Here is a 19,329-nt window from a genome sequence, read left to right as displayed (position 1 = left end):
ATGTTACCCGCTCACGGTTCTTGGGGCCGGGCGAGCGGGGGAGGGGGGAGCAGAAGATGTTTGCTCAAAGGGGAAAACCGTCGCCACTAGGGGGTCATGGGGTTGTGTCTGTATTGTCGGTGTCGTCAGAGCTGGAGAGGAGGCGTCTCAGCCCCTCATTTTGTAGACAGAGAGCCTGGGAGAGGGTGAGCAGTTCGCCCCGAGACACACAGCTAGAAAGCTCTAAAACATGAAGTCCGTCTTAATTTCAAATGGCCTGCCTTTTCACTGCACCTAACACTAATAGGTGTTTACAGTGTGTGTAGTTCATTAGTGCTTGCTCAGGAATTGTCATATAGCAGAAGCTTAGAGACCACCATCTGGTTGGGGAAGAGGGGCTGGATGACTTTAGGATGTGTTTGCGCAAGAAGTCCACCTTTTTAATGTAGGCTGCATATTTATTTGGGGGTTACCTGGCAGATGGGGAAAAGTGGGAGTCCAAGGACTGATGGAGCACGGGGGAGGAGGGCTCTCCATCAGTTGTCCCCACTGTGTGTTCATGGACCTTCTGTTCTGGTACACTTCCTTTTCTGCCCCCTCCCCCCGCCCCCAACTGCGGACTTGTCAGAGGGAATAGTTATCTTGTTCCCCTCAGACTGTGTTCAATAGTTTTTGGTGAATCAATGAGCATGATCAACCTTGATCATTTTACATCTAACATTGCTGATCTAACATCTTAGATCAGCAATTTTCAACCTTTGTCATCTTTTGGCACACATAAATTACTAAAATTCTGTGGCACCCCCCCCCCCCAATTTTTTTGCCAATCTGACAAAAAATAAGCATAACTTTTTATCATTCATAGCAGGTGACTATTGTTGTGTTAGCTGTTGTCATTAAAAAAAAGATTTTGTGGTTTTTTTAGAGAAAGGGAAAAGGAGGGAGAAAGAGAGGAGAGAAACATCCGTGCAGGGGAGAAACATGGAGTGGTTGCTTCTCTCTGGCCATCAACCAGGGACCTAGCCCAAGACCCAGACCTGTGCCCTGACTGGGAATCCATATCTGCCTTTCAGTGTGAGGGAGGACGCCCATCCCCTGAGCCACACCAGTCAGGCTGTTGTCATTTTTTTATTTGACAAGCAAAAGGGAAAGAGGTCAGTGCCCCTGACTACGTAGTCAGGTACTGCACGTTTAAAAATTCTTGTGGCATACCGGTTGAACATTACTATCTTAGATGGAGAGCATGTACACCCCCTTTAGGTAGTCGATACTCTTGCATGTATTGACTGACACAAATACAGTGTTCAGTGTGTGCCAGACACTGTTCTCTGCATTTTACAAATATCTAATCATTTAATTTTGCTTTTGTTGCTGTTTCTTTAAGATTCCATGTCAAGGAATATCCATGTATGAACAACCACCTTCTTCTTTCCCCTACTTTTCAAAAAAAAAAAAAAGCGCCCCTGACAGTGGTGCACACTAGACCTGGGGAAGGGGGCGGGAACTAAGGCGACGACCTGGGGGCGCACAGTTTTCCACTTGGACATCAAGCTGTGGCAGGCTGCTTGCTCCTAACTTGGTTCCAGCAAACTTGCTCCTCGGCCCCCGGAGCCGGCGTTCAGGTCTGCGCGGAGGTGGAGGGAGAACTTGCAGCCGCCGGCTGATTTATAGGCCAGAGCATTCCCAGACCGCGCCGCAAGGAGTCGGGCTCAGCTCGGACTTTGAGGAGGTGATGATGGACACGGGACACGTGGCCACACAATGGGGACACACGACTGACCTCAGTCACTTCGGCAAACTGCCCCTGCTTTCAGGAGGCGGCAGGAGCGTTTTAGGAGCTCCTGGGCTCCGGCGCCTGCGGTCATCGCCCCAGGGGACAGCTCTGCTCTCGGTGGTGAGCACACAGAGAGCGCCCAAGGGCGCGCGAGGGCCCTGGAGTTCTCAGAGGCCCCTGACCTGAGCTTCAAAGTTATTTCGGAAGAATGGGAGCCTTGGTGCGTTGCACACTGTGTAAGGAACGGCACAGGAACCGCCTGGTCGCTGAGCCTGGCCAGGACGCACTGGTAGTGAACTTTCCTGGCAGGTCACACGTAGGCACCCGCGACTTTGTGACGTCACAATGCAGTGGGCAGGGGGATAGACTGAGGAAGAAGGGTCAAGGTAGTGTAGGGTGTGTGCATGTGTGTGCGCGTGTGTGTGTGCTGGGAGGTAGAGGGATATGAAAAGAGGGAAATCCAGAGGAATGGGGGAAGGGAATTCGAGAAGGAGCAATCAAGTTGAGGGAAAATAGCAGGGTTTTTTTTTTTTTTTTCCTTCCCTCCTATATGCAAACTGTCACTTCGGGTTAGCGTGAGCCCTTATCTAGCTCATTAGCATGAGCTGTGGCTAACACGCTTAAACTCTCTAATTATTTATTATGCCGTCACGGAGCGGGTCACAACCCCGGGGCGCACTTGCGAGGAAAGGCAGAGCGGGCACAGCGCGGGGGGGCTGGGGCGCAGCGCCCAGTCAGGCTGCCCGCTGCCAGGGGAGACCTTTCCGCCAGGAGCGACGCAGAGCACTATTCCTCAAGGCAAGGTTGCGGAGTTGTTGGGGTGCATGAGAAATGCCGTCTCCCCAGTACTCACCCCCGCCCCCCGCGCGGGGAGGTAGTGTAGTACCCATCTCTATCGTCTGCATCTGCGCGGATCTTCCCTATCGCCAGCGCCAAAGTTGGAGCAAAGAGGAACAGGATTTTTGCACAAATGCAAAGATGGAAGCCAAACAGGGAGCTGAGAACTTGGGCTGGGCTGCGGGCTGAGTGCACCACCGCGGAGACCTTAGGGAGAACCTTAGGGGGTTGCCTTCCCTCCCTCTCCCCCACCCCCACGCTGCTGCGTTCCAAGGGAGTTCATAAAGTTGGGGCTGGGGGGAGATTTTGGACCGCCCTGGGCTGAAAGCCGGCCAATCACGCCCACGGTTCTTTTCAGAAAACAGTTTCAAAATAAGTTAACCTCTGTAGGGTGTTTTTCCCTCCCCTTCTAATTGTCCCCCTTCCCCTCCCTCTCCCCATTCGAGGCTGTTTTATGTTCCTCCGCGTTGTGCCAACTATTTTATCTTTATTCCTTCTCTTTCTCTCTGGCCATTCATTCCTTTTTGTGTGTGTGGCTTCTCCGGCTGATACGCGGCTCCTTACCACCCACTGCACACTCGCTCCTGTAGCTGAGGTGTTTCTATACAAACTCGAGCGGCCAGTTGTCATATTAATTATTACACTGAGTAATGACTGAAATGGTCAAAATAAGGGGAGACTCGAGAGCGCTTTTTTCTTGCTGCTCAAAGATGCAGCAAAGAAGCCGTGCAACAAAGCACTAATTGGTCCCCAGAAACACTCCGACAAGGCATGGAAGATAGGTTTCATAGAGCCCTGCGATTGTGAAGGGGGGACGCGCTGAATGGACCCCACGCTTCTTTTCTAAACTCTCTTGTGAGCAAAAAATGGACCTCTGTTTGAATACTGCCCTGATCCTTGAATACTATACCCAGCAGAGAAAAAAATGCACCATTTATTGTAAGTTTTTTTTTTCTTCTCCAGCTATTCATGGGATCTCTGTGAAGAATCAGCTGGTTTTGTTTACCGTGAAAGACCTTTACTTTATTTTCATTCTTGGGGAAGGTGGGGAGGAGGGAGGGAAGGGAAGCCATGTGCCTAGGCAGAGAGGAGCTGGCCTACTGTAACAAAATAGAGTGTAACAAATCCTACAAAAGTTTAGAATGTATTGATTCTTTGGAGAGCTATATAGATTAACGACTTTCTTTATGCTGAACCGAGGAAGGTATTTAATCATAATGTAAATGGGGCTTTAGAAAAAATAAAGACTTCGCGTTACTTCTCCTTATTTGGAGAACTTCAAAAGGACTGATGAGGGTGGCTGCAAATTACCCCCTCCCTCCACCCCTCCCTCCACTCCCTAACCAAAAAGCCATGGTAAAATAATACTTTGTGCTTTTTTTTGTTTTGTTTTCCAGCTTTTTTTTCTTTTTCAGGCGTATTGAAAAAAGCAAATATATTTGTTAGAAGCCTGGATTCCTTAATGCAGGTGCAGGCCTGGCTGCCGTGACCAAGAAGCCGAGCCAAATCTGCACTTTGTGCTAGTCTACCCCCGTGAACAGGCCATCCCCGCCGGGTCAGGCTGAACTCCGGCTGGGCAGCAGCTGTTTCTGAAGTTACCTTGGGAAGGGTGCCCTGGAGACAGTAGATTGTGCAGTGATGCACTCTTCATTTCCCTGCATAAGGACAGTGTCCATCAAGCACAGGCTCAGAGCAGCATACACCCAGGGCAGAGGCTACTGGAACCCAAATATCAGAATGCCCGGCACACTCATTTTTATCGACATACCTGTAGATACTGGGGCTTAGAGCTCACCAAAATTGAGGGCTGCACTAAAACTCTTGGGTCCACTCAACAATCTAAGGCCTGTGTTCATCTCTGTATTCTCCTTGCCTCTTATTCAGGATCCACTCTAAATATAATTTTAGTTGTTCAATAAAAAACCTAATTTCACTTTTTATATTAACTTCACTTTCCTAAAAAAAAAAAGCACAGAGGAAACTTTTTAAAAAGAGCAGTGCTTTCTGCAGAGAGGAGGATCACAATTCTGGAACATGAGGATAGTGTGTGAGCAGGAGTGACCCTGGCCTGGCCTTCTATTGTGAGTGTAAATTAAGGTGGCAGGAGACTCAGGACACCAGACTTTCCTGTCTCCGGGGCAACCAGCCCTATGCATCACTAGGAAAGCCAATTCTCCAGGTAGATCTGGATGTGGAATGCGGATAAGGTTTTATCTCAAGTACGGTGTAGCTCCTGGATTCCCTAACTAGAAGAGGGGCCTGAAGGCACAGAAATGAAGGCCTTTATTGTAATGCAGGAGAATGAGAAACCTTCCCATTTTTCTAGGATGTCTATGTTCTGGGTCATACATACCAAAGAGGGGCAGCCTCCTGCCTCCCCATCACAAGAGTGACAGTCCCTGATGTGTATGGAGGGATTCTCAAAGCGGATTCACAAACAACATCCAACAACATCCGATCTAGTTCTCCTGACAGCCTTGACAGGTGACCAGAGAGCGCACCACTACTCCATTAGGTATGAGGTCATCCAGCACTCCTTGGTGAGTTATTCTTTTCCCCTTCACATCTAGATAAATGGAACCTTGAGTGTCCCAGTCAAGTAAATCCTGGGGTCTTGCTTGGAGTCAGGGCCACTGGTGACAAGGGAGGTCAGAACCGGTGACCCTGCAGAAGTCCCTTCCATGTGCCAGCCAGGGTGCTTGCCTGCATTTCATCTGACTTTCTACTGTTTCTGGTAAAAACTTGGTTACCGTCTCCCATCACCTCGACTTCAAAGCATCACCACCATTCCTCAAAAATGACAGGAATTGCCCATTCCCAGGTCCTGGGGCAGTGAGACAGGGGGCATGGGATCCCCAGTGGCTGTAGCAACGATCCGAGTGTGGTTCCAGGAAAGGCAAGAACTGGTCCTCCACCCCCCATACACCCTTTACCGGGTGGGCTGTGTGAGCAGCCGCAGGCTTCCTTGTTGTTTCAGAAAGGCCGTTCTTATTCACCCTTTCCTAGTCAGACCTGACTGGTAGTGCTCCACACACATCTCCGAAATCTCACAAAAGTTGGAAGGAGATGTTCTTTCTAACTGTGGACATGGCAGAGGAGGAAACTGAGGTTCAGAGTGCGGGCTGTCTGCTCAAGGTCACACTGCTGTTTAAGTGAAAAAGCCTGCATGTCAAATCGAGCCCATCTGCTGTATGTACCCCCTCCCCCAAGAGCTGGAGCTCCTTGGGCATTAGAGAGCCTGTGGTAATTCTCTCAGGTGTGTGTTGGGGGTGCGGAGGTAGAGGTCATACTCGAGGTCACAGGATCTGAGGCAGGGTTCTAATTGGCTCTTGAGCCTCAGTCCTTTGCTCCAAACCAGTGAAAACAAACAGAAAGCCAATTTCAGTGGAAAACCCCCCTTGGTAATACTCAATCCCGAAGGCAGAGGCGCAAGCTCCCAAAAAGAGATTCTAGATCGCTCTACTTTCCTGTTCGAGAACAAGGAGGAGCCCACAGTGCTGGGCTGGGATGGTGCCGGGGAACGGTCTTTGTATTTATGTACTCCAGTCGCAGGTGGAAAATGCCTGGGGTCTTGGAGAGCTTTGCAAACATGTAAGGAAGTAAGCATAGGATGCGGGAATTCGGAGCGTGAGGCCAGAGTTTTGGCTCGAAGCTGGAGCAGGGAGAATAGGGGCAAATGTTTCGGTAGCTTTGGCCGGAAGGATCCCAGCGTCCGCTGTCTTTTCTCCTGGGCGGAGGCCAACGCGTAGGGCCGCTACAGTGCGCAGCTTCATTGCTTGGTGCTTTTATTTGACCGCGGGCTACAAGGCCCGTGTGTGTGTGTGTGTGTGTGTGTGTGTGTGTGTGTGTGTGTGTGTGTGTGTGTGTGTGTGTGTGTGTGTGGTGGTGGTGGTTTCGAGTGAGCTCTGGCCCTGAAGTCCATGATAATTAGGGTCTCCACGCACAAGAGTCTGCACCCAAAAAGGAAACCGAGAACACTTGGGGTCTATCTGAAGATTTTCCTTTCTCCCAGATCCATCTGGAAATTAGCGAGTGTACGGCCCCTCAGGCACAGACTGGAAAACTAAGGGCTACAGAGGAAGAGGGACTTGTTCATGGTTACAACTCAGAATAGGGGTCGGAGCCAGAACTATGGACGTTTAAGTGTGGGATGCTTAGAGTCTGAGTTGGAAGAGAGCTCAGGGCGCATGGTTCAGCCCAACGTGAAAGAAAACGCACTTAGAGGCCTGGATGTTAGTGCCTCCCCCGCGCTCCCCCCTCCCTCCCCCCCAACACAAACACTATTTTGCTACAGAGGAGCGGATGGGACTCAGGAGGCCTTTCTTGGACGCCTCCTAGCGGCCAGCACCCAGAGGTCGGGTCTGAGCGGCAGAAGTGCTGCCTGAATACCCTGTTTGGCCAGGTGGTGAGTCTTCCTCGGGTTGAAAAGCAGGTGGCGTGGTTCTACTTTAGGCCTCAACGCCTCCTCCAGTTCCCGGAAATGGAGACGATGTGAATTTGGAGACCCCTTAGCTCCTTTCCTGGAGCGAGCCGTGGGGGTGCGAATCCCACTGGCTCGGCAAAGTCCTGTGGGGTCAGCAAGCAAGTTACTGCATGGGAAGGGGCTCTGGGGGGGGGGGCGGGATTTACAGAACTGAAGTCTTTTGGCACGATTCAGGGTTATAGTTCCCAAACCCGCCTATTTTAAAAGAGAAAACTGTAGCAGAGAATGGAGGTGACTCAACCTTGGGAGCCATCCGTCCTTACCGCTCACCATTATTGGTCCCCCAGCACTCATAGCCGGCCGCACCCGCCAAGGGCGGCAATCTGAGGCGCCCCCACCTCTCCTTTGGAAAGGCCCAACTCCACAAAGGGAAGTCCAATGAGAAGTCATTATCTAAATAGTTCGCCGCAAGCATCCCGGCACCCAGGTGATTACCCTCTGCTCCCTTCAGCCTACGGAGGCGCGACTTGAGACACGCCCCAGCCTCCTTCCACAACACAGCGGTACGAGATGGGACCCGGTGCTCGGTCCGCTTTTCTCCGAAGCGCCGTGTCCCAAGGCGCCCCGAAGTTGGACCAGGCTCCGGCCACAGCGCGACAGGGCCGAGGGCCCAGGAAGGGCGCCTGGGCGGGCGCTGTCCAAGCGGCTGAGAGACGGCTGCAAGCGCCTCCCCCTCCCTCGCGGGGCCAACACGCGGCTCCGCCGGGCTCGGCTCCCAGTCGCCTGCCACCAGCCCGCCCGGCACACGCCTGGGGCGGGATGGAGGCTGCGCCAAGGCCGCCGAGGTGCCTGCGGCGGCACCGAACAACCAGGGAAGCTCCTCCAGCCCCTCAATGAGATTCATTACCCTCCCCTGCACCCCGTGCCCCACACCTTTTCCCCCAGATCCAGCCGCGAATATTCCAGAGAACTGCCTTTATGCACCCCCCCCCCCAACTCCACCGGATCGGAAATTATCCTTTGGAGGGACGATGATACACGCAGCCGGAGATCGGGGCGGGGGGGGGCATCCTTGATGTGTGTGCACACCTATGCAAGGGCGCTGATAACAACCAGCCCGCAATGCCACCACTTCCTTCTCCTCGGAAGGTTCCACACTGGTTCGGTTGTGGGGAGCACCACCCAGTTTTTAGAACTGGGTGGAACATGACAGACCATCCAGTCCAACCTCTGTTGTTAACAGACAAGCAAACTGAGGCTCAGAGAGGATGCCAGTTACCGAGGGCCACAGAGCTAGTGAGAGAACGCGTTGGGACTGGAACTGAAGTCTTAGCAGTACTTTTAGTTTTAAGAGTCCAGTACTTTGGGAGGTGTTGCCCCCATCTTTCTGAACTTCAATCGCAAATTTGCAGTGCAAGGACAGGGAAGACCCCCTCCCCCGAAGGACAGTGAGTAGGAGAAGAAAACAGGAAACATGAAGCCCCGCTCCCCTCTAACTTCCACACAGCCCGTGCCGCTTTTTCCGTCCAAATCCTCCCCTGTGCTGAGCTCCAAGTTCTTAGGAGAATCCCAGGGCACTTCACCCCAAACTGTCAACCCTTACACCCCAACTCCCAGAGCACTTTTGCCCCTCCTGTGACGCCGCCCCCCCTTTGTAGAGCCACCCCCGGCTGCGGCCCGCCCCGAGCGCGCTGCCTGTTTATTCAGCCGGGAGCCCGGCACGCGCCAGGCGCACGCACTGCAACAACAAACCCGGCTGAATGGGGAGTTTGCACCGAGCGGCTGCAGGGAACGCGCGGGGCGGGGGGGGGGGGAGAGGAGGGGGGGAATTTAGGGAGTGGGTGGGAGGTGGAGGTAGGAGGAGGGGGGAAGTGGGGGCTGCAGCCGCTCGCTGCAGCAGCGGGGAGTGGGGGGCAAGGCGGGGCCAGGGCTGCGCGTGGGGCTGGGTGTCCCATTGAAAAGGGAGCCGCACTCCGGCCGCCCAGCATTCTCACTTCTGGCCAGGGAACGTGGACGGCGCACCGACAGGGAGCCGGCCAGGGCGGGCGAGCGAAAGAAGGAAATAAGAAAGAAAGGAGGTTAACAAAATAATAAAAACTGCCTGCCCCACGGCTGGAGAGATCGAAACCCGGCGCAAGAAAGCGCAGCCCTAGGGGGAGAGGAACGGGAGACTCAGCAGAGCGCGCTCATCACTGACTTTTGCTTCTTCTGCTTTTTTTCTTTAAAAACAAGAAGGCGCTAGCAGCAGCCTCACACGCGAGCGCCACGCGAGGCTCCCGAAGCCAACCCGCGAAGGGAGGAGGGGAGTGAGGAGGAGGAGTGGAGGGAGGAGGAGGAACAGCATTTGCACTTTCTTTGCTCCCAATCTACGAAGTCTCCCGGGGATTCTGTAATATTTTAAACTCCCCTGCGGACCCCCTCTTCATCTCTCTCCTTCTTTCCCTCTCTGTTCGTGCACCCCAGTCGTGTCTGCGTCTCCCTCACGCGCCCCGCACCTCGCGCCCCCGCTCGCTGCGATCCCGCGACTCCTTGGCAGCCGCTGCGCATGGAGAGCTCTGCCAAGATGGAGAGCGGCGGCGCCGGCCAGCAGCCCCAGACGCAGCCCCAGCAGCCCTTCCTGCCGCCCGCAGCCTGCTTCTTCGCCACGGCCGCGGCGGCGGCGGCAGCGGCGGCGGCGGCGGCGCAGAGCGCGCAGCAGCAGCCGCAGGCGCCGCAGCTGAGCCCGGCGGCCGACGGCCAGCCCTCAGGGGGCGGTCACAAGCCCGTGCCCAAGCAAGTCAAGCGACAGCGCTCCTCCTCGCCCGAACTGATGCGCTGCAAACGCCGGCTCAACTTCAGCGGGTTCGGCTACAGCCTGCCGCAGCAGCAGCCGGCCGCCGTAGCGCGCCGCAACGAGCGCGAGCGCAACCGCGTCAAGCTGGTCAACCTGGGCTTTGCCACCCTTCGGGAGCACGTCCCCAACGGCGCCGCCAACAAGAAGATGAGCAAGGTGGAGACGCTGCGCTCCGCGGTCGAGTACATCCGCGCGCTGCAGCAGTTGCTGGACGAGCACGACGCGGTGAGCGCTGCCTTCCAGGCCGGCGTGCTGTCACCCACCATCTCCCCCAACTACTCCAACGACATGAACTCCATGGCCGGCTCGCCGGTCTCCTCCTACTCATCGGACGAGGGCTCTTACGACCCCCTCAGTCCCGAGGAGCAAGAGCTGCTCGATTTCACCAACTGGTTCTGAGGGGCCTGGCCTGCTCCAGGCCTCAGTGCGATGGACTTTCGAAGCAGGTAGGTTGCATTTTGGAGTGCAGGGGGTGAAAGGGGTTTCCTTGTCCTCATCTTTTTTTCCTTCCCTTTAGTCTCTGGAGGAGGGGGACTGTCTCCACGGAGACGGGGGAGGGGGACAGGGATTGATTTCAGGGACTTGCTCGAGTTAGTCGATTTGAAATCCTGATTTGTTACTTTCAGCATTGGCCTCTGAGAGTGGCTTTGCCCAGGTCTGCAAGGACTGCAGATAGGGGTGAGGTGGACGGACGCCGAAGAACCGAGTCCTAAGACCTGTCAAAAGAGGAGCTCTACCTCCCCCTCCCTAAACCCCCATTCCCCTTAACGCTGGCCTCGGAGTTCACTTTAACCTCTCCCGTTCTTCTCCTTATGTTATAGGGTGACTGCACAACCTACATCTTTAGTGCTTTCTCGCCAGTGATGCTGGAAGGGAGGAAAACGAAAAAAAAAAAAAGAAGGAAAAAAAAAAAAGGCAACCAACTCCAGTACCAGCCAAGCGACCCTGGCCTGCTAAACGAGGCTCTCACAAAGCGGGGATGCGCTCAGAACCGTATCTTTGCACTCCAGTCATTCACGGAGATGAGAAGAGTGACTAGGACCTGAGTCAGTGTGCAAAGTGCTGCCTGTGTGCAACGGCAGCGGGCTCCTGGCAGAAGAGAGCAGCACACATCCCATAGCAACTCCCACCCGAACTAACAGGCAGAGCTGAAGGCGCTGGCTGGGTGTCCTCACCTCCCCGCCCTCTGTGAAAGCGCAGTTCTCAACCCTCTAGCAATGGGTTGATGTCTTTCCTCTCAGTATCCTCCATCTCCATAAGCTGTGGGCATTTGTCTGCAGTGAAACTAGGCTCTAGACTCAGTCCTTTGACACCCCATGCTCGGGCCCCTTCCCCAAGCCCCACTCCCTCACGCCACCTTTCCTACCATTTTCATCACAGGATGCTTCCAATCTTTTGTGAATTTTTTTATTATAAAAAAATCTATTTGTATCTATCCTAACCAGTTTGGGGATATATTAAGATATTTTTGTACATAAGAGAGAAAGAAAAAAATTTATAGAGTTTTGTACAAATGGTTTAAAATGTGTATATCTTGATACTTTAACATGTAATGATATTACCTCTTCATATTTTAGATGTGTAGCTCACCTTACAACTGCCATTTCCCCCTATGTGGTTTTGTAAAGAACTCTCCTCATAGGTGAGATCGAAAGGCCACCAGATGTACTTAATTAAGCACCAATGTGTCTTACTTCATAGAAACTTTGTTAATGTATTAATGATGTTATTAAATCCTGTTCCAGAACAAAGTTTATGCAGCTACTGTCCAAACGCAAAGTGGCAGCCCGTGTTTTTGATAGGTTGCCTTTTGGGAAATTTCTATCACTGCCTTTTTTTTCCTTACTGTTTTATTACAAACTTACAAAAAAAAACATGTATAACCCTGTTTTATACAAACTAGTTTCGTAATAAAACATGTTTCTTTTTTTTTTTAACAAGTGAAAAAGTCTTCTTTGACTCCCCTGCCCTGTCCAAGTTACGGAAATGCCAAAGGGAAGGGATGGGGGAGGGGGGAGGGGGAGGGGGATACAAAGCGTGCTAACGGGCAGACATGACCAGGATAAGAGCCTAGGCCAGTCCTACCTGAGGTGGCTCTAGGACGAATGTTTTCTTCCCCTGTTAAGCTGCACATATGCTCATACACCAAGAGAACAGGCGGTGATGGATGGCTGCACTGTCTCTTGATAATACGACTTAATATTTTTTTTAAAAATGGCCCCCAAAAGTAAACTGGCAAAAAGAGGGCCCTCACTCCACCTTCTCACCCTTACCCACATTTCTGAGTTGCTCACTGGGAGGTTGCAGAGAGGCTGGATGAAATAATAGGCCCAGGGGTGGGAGGAAGGACGGTGGTACTGGGTTCGCCAGGGCCGGCTAGCAGAAGCAGCACACTCCCAGGGATGGGTGTGTTCCTCCTTCACTTCCAGGCACACGTTTCCTACTTCTCTTCCCCAGGATGCACGCTTTCCATACTGATTTTAAGTGAAGGGCACGTTTGAGATGAATTCCTTGAGGAAGGAATTAGATCGAAAGGAAGAAAAGCCTTAGAAATGTGCGGTTGCTTCAGAGACACTGGCCCATCTAAGCTGGTGACTCTATCCCAATAGCGTGAGCTGCGTGTAAAAGTACCCAATTACCAAGATTCAAAAAGAAATTGGTGGGGTTTTTGGCTGGCTTGCTTCTTGTCAGTTAGCAGGGACGTGATCAGAATGCCACTCCGCCTCTCGTCGGCGCCTCGCTCGCCTCCTGCGTTACTTGCACATTCAGTTTGCGTGTCTCCAGCCAAGCGGAAAGCCGAGCGCAAAATGCGTCTTACAAAACCCAACAAAGAACGGGGAGCCAGCACGTCTTCCAGAGTTAAAAATCTAGTCTGTGTTGGTACATCTATACTATTTAGAGGCACAGAATAATCATTTTTTAAAGCTGCGATGAGCGGAGCACGCCACGGCGTCTGATGTCATTTTGCTAAATGACCCTCTATAGAATGCACATTGAGGCTTCAGTCCCTTTCAAAGAGATGAGCGTAATTAAGGGGAAAAAAATCAGTAAATTCCTCATCGCCATAAATAATCGGACTTTCTGCCAGCAGTGGGCCAATTTAGAGCTTACTTGAGGGAAGTAATGCTTTTGTGATGCCTGCTTTTATTTTTATCTTCTCCTTTAAAGGACCAGAGCTGGGCTCCCCCACTCATTTTTCTTTTAACTTAGCTCCTTTGCGCGTTTTCAGATAAGGTAGGCAAAGAAAGTGTAGCAAGTCATTTATTGCTATGAATATAACATTAGGATAATGTTTCAGCCCCCACAAAGGGGATTTTGCCCCCCTTCTCCCCGTGAAGACAGGTGTTCTTTTACTCACTTCTGAATGGGAAATATCCAGCCTCGTTAAACTCGAGGCAAAGTTAGCCGTTGTTTGCCACAATGCGAAGGCAAACTCTAAAAATTCACAGAAACACACACAATTTTGCCGAAGCTAGGAAAGGGCAAAGCGGGGATTGGGCAAAATCTCATTACATCTGCTCTAATCGCTTAGCAACACAAAGCCGGGGCTTGTGCGGCAAAGGGAAGCCATTCACAGCGCTGTGACAGGCCGCATTCAGCCAGCATTAGTCAGCTCCATAAATCACCGCTGCCCATTGGCTGCGCGGCGGGCTTTGCAGCGGCCCTGGGCTGTCAGCGAAATACAAAATGTAGACCCCAGCGGCCAGCAATCATGGCCTCCCCCCCACCCGCCCCCCCCCCCGGTCCAGCCTCCACCCCACTTTCTTCAGGGGGTGGGGGGGTGCTGGGGGAGAAAACTGCCCTGACTTTATTGACTGAGAAATCTTACCTATTCAACAAATGACCCGAAGACCACCGAGTTAAGACTGGAGACACGCATGAAATTGACGAGGAGGAGCGGGGGAGTGCAGAAGAAAAAGAATAAACAGGCCGCAGAACCATTGAATGCGAGTATTATCTGAGGCTGGGCAGGAGCTACTGGGACACACGTATCACCTCCCTGACACGGCCTTACAGCCTTTAACTTTCTTTTTTTTAATTGTAAGTAAGAGGGTGTGTAGGGAGAAGAATCTCTCTCTCCTGTTCACATCAGGCAGGCCCACCAAAGAAGAGAGAAGAGGTCGACCTGCTCTTTGCATTGGGCATCAAAAGACTAGGACTGAGGTGTAGTAAGAAAGAGGGAGTAGAAGATGCTTTTCTGCTTTGCTGTTCTTTCAGGGCTGGGGATGTTAGAACACAGAATCAAGGGCCGGGTTCCTCCTGAGCTTCAGTATTCTCGTGGGTAACATGGGCTCAAGATGGTACCCACAGCAGCAGGAGGAGACAATGTAAAGGAGTTAGCACATGGCCTTGTGGGGGAGGTTACAAGCAATATGTAAATGTGAGTGCCTGTTGTTATTCTTATCTTTCGGTTCTGTCTCTCATTTTCCTGGGGGCTGCAGAGTTGATGCCTCTGAATCACAGACTGGCTTTGAGGTTTACCCACAAAGCACAGAGAAGTCTGGGAGTAGATGTGGAGTCAAGTTAGACTTTCCTGGGGAGCCCAGGTCACCTTACTTCAAATTCTACCTTCTCTGAGAAGCTTTACTTGTCCACTCTGTCTAAAGCAGAGCTCTATATAAGCCACAGACACTCTCCATTGATTATACTGTTTCTCCTTCTTGGCATTTACCACTATCTGAAAAAAAAAATGCAGTTGCTGTCAATAGCCCCTACTAGATGGAAAAACTACATGGACACTGTGACCTTACCTGTCTTGTTCACTGGTATCTCCCTAGCCTATCTCCCTTGGGGAGATAGGTATTTGTTAACTGAATGGGTGGTCTGAATGGGTGATGCATTGATAGCTGTGTTCCCTGTCCTTCCTTTCTTTCTCCAGATCCACTTTCTGCCCTCTCGGCTCTGCTCTGCATCTCCAAAGGTTGATCTCCATGCACTTCATCACTAGGGCTTCCTTGCCTTCTGGCTTCCTGTTAGGTTGAGTCACTGGGAGGCACCAAGAGGAGATTGTGAGGTAGGAAGGAAGGTAGATGGGACCTTTATGTCCTTGCTCCTCATTGCTTGGCCTCAGTTGCTTTGGCAGGGGCTCTGCTCCTTAGTCTAAGGCCACAGCTTGGTCAGGAGGTTTCTCTCCCATGGCACCAGCTCTTGTTACTGCAGCTGTTACAGATGCAGCAACAGCTTCCTCTTCTTGTTCCTTCATTTCCAGAGGTAGCAAGGGCTCTGCCTGGTCCGCAGTCTCTGGCTGCTGCGTCATTCTGATTCCCTTAGCCCCATGCACATTTCTGCCTCTCTGTTAACCTCTGTTCATCGACCATTTCAAGTGTGCCCTCTCCTCCTGCTGACCCTGGCTGGTACACAGGCTATTCTCCCACAGGTGTTCAGGGATGTATTAGCTTTGGGTAAGATTTTCAGGGACTCATGGCAGTCAGTAAGAAACTTTCTAGGGCAGAGGTGAACCTAGCTCTGTTCAAAACCTAACTCTGGACAACCACTTCCATCTTTTTGAGCAGAGAATGACTTACCTGCAAGTTTGCAAAAGAACTCAGTTACAGTTTTCTGTTCTGGAAAATGAGGATTATCTTCCCTTTTATGGGTCAACTGATAAATTGAAGAGGAGAGAGCTTTAGAGCTGTCAGTGACTATATCAGTGCAAGAGGTCATTGCTTCTCACGACCTTCCAGAACCAGACAAGAGGTGGTGCTGGGGACTTGCCACCAAGATAAACAAAAGCCACGATGCTCTTGAGAAGTCATTCATGCCTTCATTCATTCATTCACTCATTCACCATTTATGCACTCATTTAAAAAAGGGAGGGAACATGATGAAATTTACTCAACATTTCTAGGATCTAATTGTCTTAATTTTTACTTTCTAGAGTGAGCTCCAAGAAGCTTGTGTTATTGCAACCTCTTTTAAAAACACTACGGATGCTTCTCTGCTGTACTAATGTCCTCATTCCTGTTTCCCTTATCCTACTGTTGAGAAGTCTGAACTTTTCTCTCTCTCTTCACTCCTGGGCCAAGAAATGATTCATTTTCGGATTTCCCCAGAAACTCCAGGTTGTCCGGGGTCAAAGGTAGGGAGGGGAGTGGATTCATGGACACTCAAGTTCTCTTCCGTCTGCCAAGGAAAAGGGCTGGGTTCTAGCGCAGGTCCAAGTTATATTCTTTCTTCCTTTGTATGCAAGATTAGGTTGTTACAAAAGGGGGTGTATGGGTTAATGGCAGGAAGCGAGTTGCCGCGCAGACGCGGGCCTGGAGCGCGTGTCAGGTTTAATGATTTATTCAAGCTGCAGCGCATCCTGGCGTTGATTGGCTGCAGGCATGCGTCCGCTGTCAGCAGCGCGCGCCTCGCCCGGCCTCGCCCGGCTACCTGACCGCAGGGGTGGCGCGGGGCTAGCGGGAGGAGGCGTGGGCACCAGTCCTGGAGGGGAGCGGTGTGAAAAGAAGGAAGAGGTAGGAGGGGAGAGAGGGGAGGAGAAAGAGATGGAGGTGGGAAAGAGAGAGCTGAGGGAGAGAAAAGGATTGGAGGAGAAGGGGAGCGGGACAGAGAGGACAGAATGGGTGGAGGGAGGAAGTAAAATGTTGAGGATAAGGTAGGGAAGGAGAGAAGGGAGGAGAGATGGGGAGAGAGAAAAAAGAGATAAACAAGAGGGAGAAAGTGACAAGGGGTAAAATGAATGAGAGACTAGAGAGGTTGGAGAGGGAAGTGGGACCCGTTTCCAGAATGTCCCACGTGCGCCCCCCCTCCAGGCAGCCTGCAGGCAGCGGCTCACAAAGCGGCCTTTGATGCGCTCGCTACCAGGACTATTTTGGGGACGAAATGGGGGGAAAGGCGCCAACCCACACTCCTTGAAAGGAGTCACTTTCTGCAAAGTACGTTGGAGAGGACTGGGTCCTGGGTCTGGGCGGTCGCGGCAGGAAGTGGATGCTGGGACAAAAGCTCAGCACCTGCCAAAAGCAGAGCACTTGGAGAGCACCTCCCGGCCCGCCCCCTCCCTGTTCCCCTGCGGCCCTGCGGGCCAGGGGGAGCTGCAGGGCTGGGCTTGGGCGCTGCCCAGCACCGCTGCCCCTGGGTCCAGCTGCGGCTGAATTCCCTCCTAAATCCTCTCGGGACCAAAGCACGTCTGCCTACCTTTCTTTGGGTCTTTCTCTAACTGTCCTCTGAGTCCACTTCTCCCTCTCCTCTCAGTTTTTGTTCTCTCTTTACTTCTTCCTTCCCCCCTTCTTCCTTCACTCATTTGCTCTCCTCCCGTTTTGTCAACATTTGGGACCGGAAAACCCAAACACTTGTAGACTGGAGCCCTAGTCCGGCCAATGGGCCCTTTGGGAGGAGTTTGTGGGGTAGGGAGAGAGATAGTTGGAGGGGAAGGGGATGTGGCATTTGGAAATCAAATGGGAAAACCAGTCCACTGCGTTTTTTCCCCGGATGAAGTTGTTGGGCCCAGAGAGTCAACAGGCAGAGTCAGCTGCTTGTGTGTGGGGAGCTGAAAATTCTATCAATAACCACCCCTGTCCCCAAGACCAAGAAAGAAGTAAAGCTCCCACCCCCCCCCCCCGCCCCATTCAGCCCTACCCTCCCGAGTCCAGAACACACAGCCTTTGGCCTCCCCCAGCTATAGCTTTACACTAGGGAAAACAGTCTGTCTCCATTGTCCAGGTGCCAGCAGGGCCTTTGGCGAGAGGGAGGCCGGCCAGCCCTCTGATCAGACTCAAAGGTTAGTTAAAAGACAAAAACAGCTGAAAGTCTTCATGAATAATGCTGGGCCAGCCTCCCCCCCCAGCCCCCCGTAGGTCCCCCCACCCTCCAGCTCGGTGTAGTGCAAGCCCGGATCAATGCCCTACCACTTGGTTATGCTGCTCGCCTGAGTCAGAATTTCACAGAACGGCCCAGAAGAAAAGCGCCCACAATTAGGGGTCGCCTGTCAGAAAACATTAACGCCTTCCTCTCCCAGCCTGTCAGGCCCGCTGCAGACACAAACCGCCATGGCGAATTGTCCCTCCACCCCACGGAGGCCCCCGCCAGCCAAAGGAGCAGGGATTTGAAAGCCAAAGGAGAGGGAGCCTGCCTCAGTGTGGTGTCTGCAGTGTTTGGATGAGAGGAGATGGCCCCAGCTTCTTCTTCTGAAGAGTCAGGACAAGATCCCTGGGCAAGGTCATCAGAGATAGCCCTATGGATGGGCAGATGGACAGACCGCCCCCCACCCCCCAGAGCAGAGCAGTATGGCAGAATATTTTCCCTGTAATGGACATGGTTAACATATATGCGCATGGCTACACCCTCATCGCCTGCTTACTGGGCATTTTCCAAGTGCCAGGCATTTTATTTTGTACGTAATCTGAGCAATCCCATTAGGCAGTGTATTACTATGTTTACCTTATAGATAAAAAAACAAGAGGGGCTCCAAGAAACTATTGGACTTGCCCATGAATATGTAGTTAGGTAGTGGCAGAGGCAGGGTGTGACCTCAGGTTTGCCCGATCCCCAATTTCATGTTCTTTCCTCCATAATCCAGCCCATGGTTCCTCCAATAAGATCCAGAGACCAACTCTGTGCTTGTCTGCTTCTGAAAACTTTACCAGTATATGAGAATGTTCTTTGTCATTTCCGTGGAATTACAAAGACTATTCCTTGCTTCTAGAACAGTTATCTAGCACACGTTTGACACTCAATAACTTGTGGGAGGGAGAAAAGAGGGAAGAAAAGGAGAAACCAAAGGAAGGGGGGAGGAAGGATTTCCTCTGAAGAAAGATTCTTTTGATTTTCTTTGAACATAATTTTGTCCTGAAAGATATTTGATTTTGGGGTCAAGAGATCTGGTTGTAATTTTCCATGTACCATCACTTAGGTAGAAAGTTGAAACTTTGTTTCCTCCTCTGTGTAAGTGGAGAAGATAACAGCTAACTGTGAGCGTAATCATGAAGACAGAGTAAGATAAACTATGCCAAAGTGCCTAGCATGGTATCCAACACATAGTAGGTACTCAAGACAATTTACTGTATTTTTTGGACTATAAGACACACTTTTTTTTACCACACTTTTTGATTCAAAAAATTTCCCCCCATTTTCCTCCTCTCAAACCTAGGTGCATCTGGGGTCCACACTATAAGATGCGCCTAGATTTTAGAGGAGGAAAATAGGAAAAAAATTTTTGAAGCAAAAAATATGGTCAAAAGGTGCGTCTTATAGTCTGAAAAATAGGAAAGTTGAGGATTTAGTCTTTCATTTTTGTGTATCAGGAAACTACATGCCACACATACAATTACATCCCCGAGACAAAAGTGCGGTATATGGTGAAGTCATCATGGACTTTTGTACTCTTCTGTTCTATGGTGTCTGTGTCATCAAGATGCTGAGAGATAAAGCAGAGTCCAAGTTCATGGTTCTGAGGGAGGTTGCCTAGTGGTGTAGAAGAGTTTCAGGGCCTGCAAGACGTGAGCAGTCATCCTTTTGTAAGACAAGAATGAAGCACCAAGAAGT

At 51.5% G+C, this 19,329-nt stretch overlaps 1 protein-coding gene across 1 annotated transcript; it reads left to right on the top strand.

The window, feature by feature from the left end:
- Positions 1 to 9,023: 9,023 nt before the first annotated feature.
- Positions 9,024 to 10,747, top strand: ASCL1 (achaete-scute family bHLH transcription factor 1). Its single transcript, XM_045826583.1, has 2 exons — positions 9,024 to 10,292; positions 10,668 to 10,747. The coding sequence occupies exon 1, from the start codon at positions 9,559 to 9,561 to the stop codon at positions 10,243 to 10,245; it is 687 nt and encodes a 228-aa protein (XP_045682539.1). The 5' UTR covers positions 9,024 to 9,558; the 3' UTR covers positions 10,246 to 10,292; positions 10,668 to 10,747.
- The last annotated feature ends 8,582 nt before the right edge of the window (positions 10,748 to 19,329 follow it).

This window comes from Phyllostomus hastatus, unplaced genomic scaffold (genome assembly GCF_019186645.2).
Source record: "Phyllostomus hastatus isolate PE091 unplaced genomic scaffold, TTU_PhHast_1.1 phas_scaffold_755, whole genome shotgun sequence".
Taxonomy (NCBI): Eukaryota; Metazoa; Chordata; class Mammalia; order Chiroptera; family Phyllostomidae; genus Phyllostomus; species Phyllostomus hastatus.
This window is presented reverse-complemented; position numbering and strand designations above follow the sequence as displayed.